The sequence below is a fragment of the Phalaenopsis equestris genome, unplaced genomic scaffold, assembly GCF_001263595.1.
Source record: "Phalaenopsis equestris unplaced genomic scaffold, ASM126359v1 Scaffold000140, whole genome shotgun sequence".
Lineage (NCBI taxonomy): Eukaryota > Viridiplantae > Streptophyta > Magnoliopsida > Asparagales > Orchidaceae > Phalaenopsis > Phalaenopsis equestris.
In genome coordinates, this window is record NW_018164582.1 from 349,952 (window position 1) to 361,123 (window position 11,172).

At 36.4% G+C, this 11,172-nt stretch overlaps 1 protein-coding gene across 2 annotated transcripts; it reads left to right on the plus strand.

Moving 5' to 3' along the window:
- Nucleotides 1-457: 457 nt before the first annotated feature.
- On the plus strand, nucleotides 458-4,206 carry LOC110021708 (poly(A)-specific ribonuclease PARN-like; the record flags this gene model as incomplete). 2 transcript variants are annotated; one of them, XM_020720305.1, is given in 3 exon segments in its annotated part: nucleotides 458-732; nucleotides 817-2,273; nucleotides 4,032-4,206. In XM_020720305.1, coding segments are annotated over 3 exon segments (1,760 nt in total), but the record flags the coding sequence as incomplete, so codon positions are not given.
- Nucleotides 4,207-11,172: the final 6,966 nt, after the last annotated feature.

The window sequence follows — 11,172 nt, forward strand, 5'->3', positions numbered from 1 at the left end:
GCCCTACTCGTCGAATGCTAACAGACGAGCTCTGCCCCACTCGTCGACTACTAACAGACGACGAAATAAAAAAAATCTACATCCATAAGACACTTATTCCTATTTGGCGGGATCGAAAATGTCCAAATACTAGATTTGGCGGGATTCCATAAGCACAAATATACGTTTTTTCCGGTTATTGGGCGGAGTTCGAGTCGGGTCACGCATTCTGCTTATTTCTCTTCAATAAGAGCCCATCATTACACGTGTTAATTTGCCATTTGCTACCGCATGCAGAGAACATGCGGCGGACCCAATAATTTTTCCTAAAACAGGGCTAAAAATATTCACTTCCGGCGCTCCTTTCTAAAATAATTATAGAAAAGCGCTTTCTTCCCTTCGTCTTCACCGGGCTCCACTGCCCAACCACCGGCCCGCCGGAGAGGCTAAAGGCGCGTGGCGGGGGGGGCCACCCACCCTCGTTTCGCCGGCGCGTCGGTGAAGCAAGTAACTAAATCGAATTTCGCCGCCGTCATCCCCCAAATCAAGGCCGACATCGAAGCCGCCGAATTCATAGCTATCTCCACCCGCAAGACCGGAGACTCTTCCTCCTCCTCCTCTCACCGCCGGCCATGGAGGATGATTCTCCCCTTTGATACATCTGAGACCGCTTACCTCAAATCGAAGCTCGCTGCCGAGAACTTCGAGCTCCTCCAGTTCGCCGTCTGCCCATTCTCCATTCGCGGTTCAAAGGTGCTTGCTTTCCCTTACAACTTCCATCTCTTTCCTAGAGATGAACTCACCCTAGGCATGCCTTCTTATAGCTTTTCATGCCAGACATCATTCCTCACCTCCATGGCTTGCGAGGGTTTTGATTTCAATGCTTGCGTTTATGATGGCATATCATACTTATCTAGAGTACAGGAAGCTAAGGTGAGAGAAATAAATATGGGATCGTGGATGCATACAGTTGCGTCTTCGCAAAATTTTAGTGTTGCAGATTCAATTTTCAAGGAGAGAATCAAGGCAAGGATTACTCACTGGAGAAAAGGATGTAAAGATACCGGCCGAACCAAAGACGAGTCTTTTGTTCAATCTCTGCGGAAAATAGTATTAGGTGGGGAAGATTATGGTTCTAGGCCTGGTTTGAGTGTAGATATCTGCAGTGAAAAACAAGTGCTGTTAGTTTTTGAGATTGTGGAACATATTTCTGATGATCTTGTACCTATAGTTATCTCTCATAATGGAGGAGAATCAAAAGCAGTGCGTGTTGTGTTAACCAGCTCAGAAGAGGATAAAAAAGCACTTTTGACAGAAATTCAGAATCTTGAAGATGAGAAGAATCTCAAACTGAGAGGATTCCGATATGTCATTGATTTGATCTCAAGTTCTCACAAAACAATAGTTTCCGACAACTGTCTGCATGAATTTACATTCATTCATCAGAAGTTTCTCGGCCCATTGCCGGCTACCCTGTCAGAATTCATGTGCTCGTTGAGGTTGCTATTCTCCAATGTGATTGATCTTAATCATTTGTTGAAGGAGTTTGGGCCATTGAGGAAAGCAAAGAATATCCCAAGCGCCCTCAGTTATTTAAAAAGACAGTATTTTGCGCCAGTAGAACTTGAAGTTCCTGTGCGAGCTGAAGATGGGAACCAGTGCCATGGAAACAATGTTCTAAAGCTAACTTTTTTGTTTGCTAAGCTGAATATATTGTTGAAGAATGCTCCTTCTAGCCTAACAAAACTTGAGCTTTCCACTTCAATGGAAGATTATGCAAACATTTTCTATCCAGCATCTGTAACACTTCCTGAACCTGGTGATGATGACGATGAAACTGGCTTGCGGATTGATACTACCAGGAGAGTAAGCACAGATAACATACTCTTCTTATGGGGATTTGATGGTGTTATTTCTGCTATGGAGCTTAAAAATCGTCTTTTGCAAATCCATCCAGTGTTTTCAGAAGATTTTGATGTTCTACTTGCGGATAAATCCTGCACTATTGTAGTTTTTGGGAGGAAGGGTGCTGCTGGGATATTAGTTAAGGACATGGGTTCAGTTGACACTATTTCTGGTGTTTTAAGAGAGATGGTTGTGGATGGGTTGAGGGCAGCAGGATATGATGCCTACAAGAAGGTCTGTAGATTGGGCCTTTGGGAGGGAGACTTGGCTGATTCAATGGAAGTTGCTTTGGCTGATACTGTGGAAGAAGATCTTTGTTCATTATCCAGGACAAATACTAATGAGATTAATTGGAACAGTGAGATGATGATTGATCTAAATGATCTTTGGTAATATTTTACAGAATAATTTGCAAAACAGCAGTTTTTAACAGTTATATTAGCTTTTCATTAGTCCTGTGACAACAATTCAGTTTTATGGACGAATTTTCTCATTGTTAGAGCTATGAAAAAACTTCAGAAGAGTATCATTTCATTGTATGTTGTGTATTGCATCACTTGAATTTTTATTCTGAAACTTGCTTGGTTCTGAATCTTTAAAATATTGTCACATTCATTCGTTATATTTTAGTTTTTTCTTGTTTATGTTCGTTTCAATTCGAGTTACTGGTGGCCTGTCTTCATCGCCAAGATGGAGGAAAGTAGCCTATAGAACCATCAATATCATAATGGATGATTATTAAGGTTTTGGCTTGACATAGGACATAAATAGGCCCCATTTTGTTGAAAATAATGGTAATGGAAGTACTTTTGGTGTGAAGATGGAGCCATTATATGCGATATTGATAATGATCAATTGGACATTTTGAAAATAGAATTTTGGAGGGATTATCTATTGCTATTATTTTTATGATAGATGAACAAATTGGTGTGAACTTTATCTATGAGTTTAGGTTTATTAATTTTATATTCATGATAGGAATCTTATAGGGAAAATATGAGGTTGTGCATTAATTATAAAGAGTTGAATAAGCTACTTGTTATTATGTAGAGCTTGATTCTGTAGATTATTTGTCAACGGAGAGCTCTCAATTTCATCAATTAAGCTCCGCAGTGAATTTCTGGGGGGAGGGTGGAGGGGCAACTCCCTCTATTATTGTTTTTACCTTGTACATAGTGCCTTGGAGCTGTATCCGCAACGTTATAGTATAAGTGTTTAGTGCTATTATATTAGTGCCGAGCACTATCTTTGCAGCGCCGCAACACTACTATGGGTAGAAAATTTATGCTGAAACTAGGATGTTGATTCGGGTCAGCGGGTCGATTTCGTGTTTGACCCGAACATTGCTCGACCTGAATCCGGGTCAACTTGAACCCAACTTTAATAATAAGCAGGTCAAAAAACTCAACTTGAACCGGACCCAAAAAATATCTAGGTTAACCTTAACCCAAATTTTTTGAGTCGAGATTGAGTCATGTAAGTGAGTCGGGTCAATTTTTGACACCTAGGGATGTCAATTTGGTCTGCGAGTCAAGCACGGGTCGTGACCCGAAAATGACCCTACTCGAATTGGGTCAACTCGAACCCAAACTGAATAATAAGTGGGTCGAAAAACTCAAACTGGACCCGACTTAAAAATATTCTGGTCAACCTTAACCTCAATTTTTTGAGTTAAGTTCGAGTCGTTTTGGCGTGTCAGGTTAATTTTTGACACCCCAAGAGCATGATCACATTTTTATGAAACGAGAGTCCATTTTAGGCGGTTCTTTCTGCTATTTTCTTGGTTGGATTTTGAATTCTCTCGTGATATGATGCCTAAGATTATTTTTTCAATTTTAATATGGTCGTTATGAATTTTTGGTGATGTCGTATGAACTGATTACCACTTTTTCTTCTCTTATGAACGTTATACATAGAGTTTTTAAATTTTGTTTAGAATATTATATGATTGTTTTTTCTAATGATCTTTTAATTTACTCTAAAAGTGAAAATGAACATGCCTAATATCATAGAGCAGCATTTAATATTTTTGTAGAAGAATATGTTTTATGCAAACTTTTTTAAACTGTGAGTTTTGGCATTGAGGGTCCTCTTTGTTAATATGTTGTTAATAGAGTTGGCCTTTTTACTAATCTTGCCATGATCAGGACAAAATATTGGATTGATGGAGGTTAAACATTGTCATGGGGAGAACGATGTTGATGCTTCTTTCTCTAGGACACAAGTTGTTCCTAAACCCTCACTTGACTTGATGAACTCTCTGTGCCACTTCATCCATTATCTCAAGTTTATGATGCCCAGGACTTCAAACGGAGGAATGACTCGTCCTCTTTACTCGCCTTCTCAACATTTCTTCGTTACCCAAGTCATATCGACTCTGTCACTTCCTCTTTTAAAAGGGGCTCTATCTTGGTCAAATTCTTCAAATTAGCTGAGTTTGAGTGAGCCCAGACTTAGCTCATATTCGGCTCGTTCGAAATTAATTGTGTTTTAAATTGGCTCGTGTAAGAAATTATTCGTGAATAGTTTGCCTGTGTTCGGCTTGATTTACATATTTTTGTTAAGAAGTTTCAAAGGAACCCGAATATTAAATAGGCTTGGCTGACCCGAACTTGCTCCGAATATTAAATAGGTTAAAAGTTTGGCCTAAACATAACCCTCCTTCAACCCGACTGACTCGTAACATACACATAATAATTAGCTGAGTAAAATTCGAGTTAATTTAAAGCGAAGTTTGGGCCAGCTTCGGGTTGGTATGTCAAATTCGAGTCAATTTCGAGTTGGAGGGTCAACCTGAACCCTAATAAGAAAAAGATGAGCATAATCGGTCAAATTTGTGCTCAATTATGTGTTTTTTTTTTCTTTTGTTCTAATGACCGGGAGCTTAACTAGTTGTAATCTGTTCTACTGTTACGTGCAACTGGTATATTTGTGGGGGATACAGTTTAAGCTTCCATGTTTGTATATTTTCCCATCTTTTCCATTTTTCTTGCTCTCTGAATCCCTTTTTGTTTGATAATTTCCATTTGCTTAAAGCTGATTTGAGACCATTTCTGTTAGTATTTTTTTGTTTCTATTTTTAAAATATATTTGTTTAGCACTGATAGGACTCCTACAAATTTTCATCATCCGTCACGTATCTTGAGACGTGACACGGATCTCAAGGTAGCCTATTGAACAAGAACTATTCAAAACTCGATAAAAAATCATCAAAAGCTCTTATTTCAGCAAACTTACAGTCATACTTGCCAGTTCAACTTGACAGACCCGATGAAATCAAAATTAAGCAAATCCGAGTTAAATCAAGTTCAGATCAAGTCATTAAACTACTTAAAAAGTTTTCTAGACATACGTAGAAGGTCAAACGAATGCCAAAGTAGCAAGGTTATAGTTGAATCGAGCGTCTCAACATGACAAATCAAAGAGCTCAAAATTGCTCAATTTCGACATCATTAAGGCACTCAAATGTCCATCAAACACAGTCTGATCGAAGGAAACTCTTTGGATCGTCCGATTAAAGTGGTTTATATTTCTGCAATAATTGTACTTAGAATATTATAATTAGAACCCCATCCCTCTCATGAGAGAGAGAGAGAGGATTTTGAGATATGAGGAAATGTTCAAAGCTTTTAGAAGAAGCTGAAGTCGAACACCCCCACCTCCGACTATCGTCAACCACCCCTGACCACAATCGACCATTGCGACTGTCATCGATCACCGCCAACGACAATCGACCACCATCGACCGGACGCTGCCAATTGCTTTCGGTTGACCCCCATTCCTAGCAACAAATTCATTTGCACGTCGACGTTGTACCTTGGGGTACCTAGTAAGCATTTCTAGCCTATGGGACAAGTTGTTGCAACTGCAATCATTTTTTTTATAGTGAAACTTATTAGCACGGTTATTCCCCGTGGTTTTTCTCTTTCCAGGTTTTTCACAGAAAAAACATCCGGTATCATTATTAGTTGCTTTCTCTTTCTTAAGTGTTTGTTGAATCTTGGTATCATGCTAAGATAACAATCTGCTACTCTAATGCAGCAAATTTTCTAGCACGCAACAAACACTTTTTTTTTTTACTATATTTGTTTTATTTTAACTAAAATAGATGATTCAATTTGCATGTTCATCAATTTTGGGCCCCAGAAGACCGCACATGTCAATAATCCAGTTTGAGGATTATTTGAGATGAGTATGTAGACATTAAGGTAATTGCTTTTCTAGTGAAATAGCTGAAAAAAAGGAGTATTTTGCCCAAGCAATACAAAGCCTGATTGTTTTTAAATTTAAACGGTTATAAGTTATAACATATCACACAAATTTTATTTAAAATAAAAATATAAATTACATAAAATAAACATAGAGAATAAAAAATCAAGCTATGTCCCTTTAACGTTAAGACTAAGACGTGTGTTTGAGCTAGGCCAAAAATATCTCATCAATCCAAAAAATAAAAAAAATAAAAAAATAAAAATAAAAATAAAAAAATAAAATTTATCTCAGACGACCCCAAAAAATAAAAATTTACATCATTCTCTAATCTTTAATTTTCATGAAAAATAGATTATATCCCTCCATTTTTCTCTTTTTTTTTTATAACTCTTTCAGATTAAGGAGTATGATATGGGCATAATATATTATAATAGCCCATGTTCTCATGAGGTCCATTTATTGTCTCATTCATACTTTTTGGAGTAGTTGGTCATTATCATTGCTTTTCTTCGGTGACCCAATTCAATCCTTATCTCAGCCTACTTTCAATGGCTTTAATGGAGTTATCTCAGTATGGCATGGGCCTTTATGCCTTAGGATGGCCACCTCTATCCAAATCACACTTTGGCTTCTTAATGAACAAGACGAACCAAACATCATCTTGTTTAGCTTCATCTTTTACTGGTCCAAGTTTTAAAATCTTGATCGACCATGCCTTTTTACTTTAAATATTTAGCTTTTTATTCAAAATTTGCATGTGAAATATATAATATATCAGCAATTAATATAAAAAACATAGAATGAATCCTCAAATAAAGAGCGATGAGAACGAACGATCATGATTTCAGTGCAGACCTCCAGCCAATGAATCAACACCGTCTGAGTGAAAACATCTGGTTCGGTCGATCCAATGACCGAGTTTCGATCTTCCATCATCCCAAAGGATTAAGAGATCAAGGTAGCCCTAATTTCCTTAGCAATCATCAAGTTAATGAATCTACATTAATTTTGAACTACAAATGAGTATGTATCAAAAATAAAAAAAAAAATTGTTGATTTACAAATCAGGCTCCTAATAATTCTATGCAAATATGATTAATTACTCAAACAAAGTAAACCTAATTTATGCCACATATGTGCATTAATTAGGAGAGAGTCCATGTTTTTTCTTCCACTGAAATTCGGCACATGGGGCTTTAATGTCTCCCCTCAAGTCTTACCTCCCAATGCCGAACTAATATAATAAGGTGATGGTCGCAGCAAACTCATCAAACTATATTATTTTGGAGACTTTTCTTGTCATCGTTTCGTTGTTTGTTTATGCAATAAAATAGGCTCTTTTAGGTTGTTGACTCTCTTTATTATTATCATTATACTACTATTTTGGGTATTTACATGCATGCCACACAATTATTATGTATTTACATCTCTAACACCAAAACATTCATATTTTACGTCCATACCACTCATATCCATATACAATCACTACCTTTATAAAAATTCACTGATGTGTAAGTGTGAATATTGAAATTTTGCATATACATAAGAATTGTGCCGTATTTATGTAAGTTTTAATTCTCTTATTTTTATTAGGGGCATTTACATACATGCTACGAATCTAACACATATACTTCAATTTTTACATTTACATCAGCTAGATTTTTTATATTGCATAAAAATTATCATTATATTAACCGACCAAAAAGTGGCATGCATCTATTCAAACATAGGTAAGGCGGTACATATGCAAAAATTGAGATTTTGATAGTAGTTATGTAAATACGTAAGAATTGTTAGGCATGCATGTAAATTTTTCTTATTAATTATTTTGCAGTTTTTTTTTTCAAAATAATTAGTCCTTTTGGAGAAATTAGAGCCTAAAATTTAATATGCATGATTCAAATTTTAGACACTAGTAAATGAGCCAAAATAGTTAGTTTTTTTTTTTAAATTTCATTTTTATTTTTTTCTTCTTAGTGGGCCAGCTGAACTAATACCAAAATAGTAATAGCCATCTTTGCAAATAAAAGTTTCGTGGGCTGCTATTTGACCTCAATCATGTACGGAACGATGTTTATCCACTTCAAGTTATATATCTACATATATATATATATATAAGCCATTGACGTAGTGCTGGAGGAAAGTTAACTCTTTAGGGGTGTGGTTGTTAGGGCCTCAAATCATAGGCTCAATTGCATTTAAAGGCAAGGATAACGTGAAATTTTGGCCATAGATGGGAACACGTGGCGAAAGCTAGGCCGTTGGATTGGGTGATGTCATGGTTGCTTTAATTTAGTCACCAATGCATGGGAATATGGTTACAACTAGGGGTGTAAACGAACCGAACACGAACGAACAAAGCTTGTGTTCGTGTTCGGTTCGTTTAAAATTTAGTTTGTTTGAAATAAGCTCGTGTTCGTTTTTTAACGAACGAGCCGAACACGAACCGAACACGAGCTGTTCGCGAACGACGAGCCAGTTTGACATCCCTAATATTAATATATAAAAATAATATTATATATTAATTATATAACTTATATTATATAAATATACAATATCTATATTAGTATATTACTACTATAGTATATTATATTATTATTATTATTATTTTATTATATATTATAATTTATAAAATTTAATGTTTTAAAATATAATAAATTTTTTATATATAATTATTTTATATTATTTTATATTTCAAACAATAACGATTCAAACACGAACGAACGCATCACTGTTCGTGTTTGGTTCGTTTAACTAACCGAACGAAAAAAAAATGTTCGTGTTTGTCTCGTTTACTTATCGAACGAATCGAACACGAACTCGTTGACGAACCGAACACGAACTGTTCGCGAACAACGAGCTTTTTTGACAGCCCTAGTTACAACCAGAGGAGATAATATGGGTGAGGAAGGTCGGTCTTTTTACCCATTTTTGCAAGATTTCTCCTACCCTTTTTCACATAGAAACGTTTTTTTTTAAGGATCATTAGGTCCCTAAAATTTGAGAAATGATTAGCCGCAGATAGCTGCTCTAGGGTAGGGGTGTCAAAAATTAACTCGTCATGCCAATACGATTCAAACTCGATCGAAAATTCAGGTTAGGGTTTACCTGAATATTTTTCGAGCTAGGTTCGGTTTAGAGAATTCAGTCCTTTTATTATTTGGGTTGGGTTCGGGTTGAGCCAGAAAAACCAAACATGACTCGATAAGCACGAAAGTTCGGGTCGGGTTTAAGTTTGCCGATCAAGCTCGAGTTTGGGTAGGGTTCGGTTCTTAGTTTTTGACCCGTTTATTATTTGGGTCAGGTCTGGTTGACCCTATTCAGGACGAGTCATTCTCAGGTTGGATCCGAACCCGACCCACTGGCCAGAATTGACGACCCTACTTAGGGGAAGCATATCACAATAAAAGAATTATTATGTGTGGTGACCACATATCTAGATGGGCCGTCATGTAATCCACGACATTATGGCCACAACTTGACCATCATATTATTATTATTATTATTATTATTATTATTATTATTATTATTATTAAATGTTATTTCTCTAGAAGTGCCAAATTTAAATTCATGCAATTGATGGAACCTTAATTAAAACCTAAAAACTTGAAAACTACATTTAATTTTTTTTTAAATTCATCAACTTTATCTAATTCAGACTTTTTGCTTCCTAAAGCATGTTTTTGAATGGAACTTGCTGAGTGGAAACCACACGAACTTCATCGCCTTTCCTCAAGACTTTGCTGAACGAATAGGATTTCTCCAGTCATCTCCACTCACAAACACTTCCCCACCAATGTTCCCAAATCTGCTGAAAAAGGCTAATCTGATCCATCGGACGGCCGAGACTGTTTCGACCCCCATATTATTTTTGAATGATTTACTCACACGCCATTCACTTCTCATGTATTTACATATCTAACGCCTAAACATCTCTCGCCGTTCCCCCTCTTTAAATATTTGACTTCAATTTATAAGTCTTGGGTCTCTTTTTTTATGATACAAAATTTAATAGTAAGTAAAAGGAAATAATTGTACGTAATGTTATGTCGTATTCTGCAGCTTTAAATCATGCTCTACAGTTTTATGTCACGTCATTTCATATAATTGATCAAACCCCGTAGCTTGGTAGACGAACTTGACAAATGGACACCTTGGCAGCTTGACAAGTGAGTTTGACAACTTGATAGCTTGGCATATGATCTTGGTTGCTCGACAACTTGATAACTTGACAGTGAGTTTGACAACATGACAGCGTGACAAGTAATGTTGGAAACACGACAGATTGGCAATTTGACGGGTGAGCTTGACAAGTTGAAAGTTTGGCTGGTGTTCTTGATAGCTTGGCATCTCAACAGCTTGACAACTTGGCAACACGACCGGTGATTTTGGCAGCTCTGCAACTCGACGGCTTGGGAAACCTTTTTAGGTGTACATATCCACCTTACTTAAGCCTGATAAAATCACATATTCCACATTTTAAAAGCACAAATAAAGTTATTTTCATCAACACAGCATGCATTAAAATTTGATTATTCCATGATTTTCTTATAATGCTTGAATTATAAATTGAGCACTTGAGTGAACTTAGAGAAAAAGTTGGCGGTGGAAACTGCTGTCTAGATGGAGACCAGAAGGTGTTAAAATCAAAGTTTGGTTAGGACTTTGGACTCCAGAGCCGTCTAATATTGACCGAAATTGCTTAAATATTTCAAACCGAATTATTATTATTAGTTCTCGTGAGGAAGTAATATTCCTAATGTGCACTGTTTATAGTACATGAACGGAATGTTTCATCATCATCATTAATGGATGCTCCTTTTTACGTTTATTTCAATGAATTAGTGCTGTAAAGCATGCGAAATTATTATATTTCTTTTTTTCAATAATGCATATCGATTATTTATTTTTTATTTACATGCGCAATTACGCCATTCATATGCATGTTGGATGGCATGGAATTCCATGCACGTTACCTTTTGGCTTTGATGGTTTAGGGTTTAACCACCAACATGGGTTTGAAGTTCAGGGTTATAATAATATATTAATATTATAATAATTATTTGTGCGAAGAGA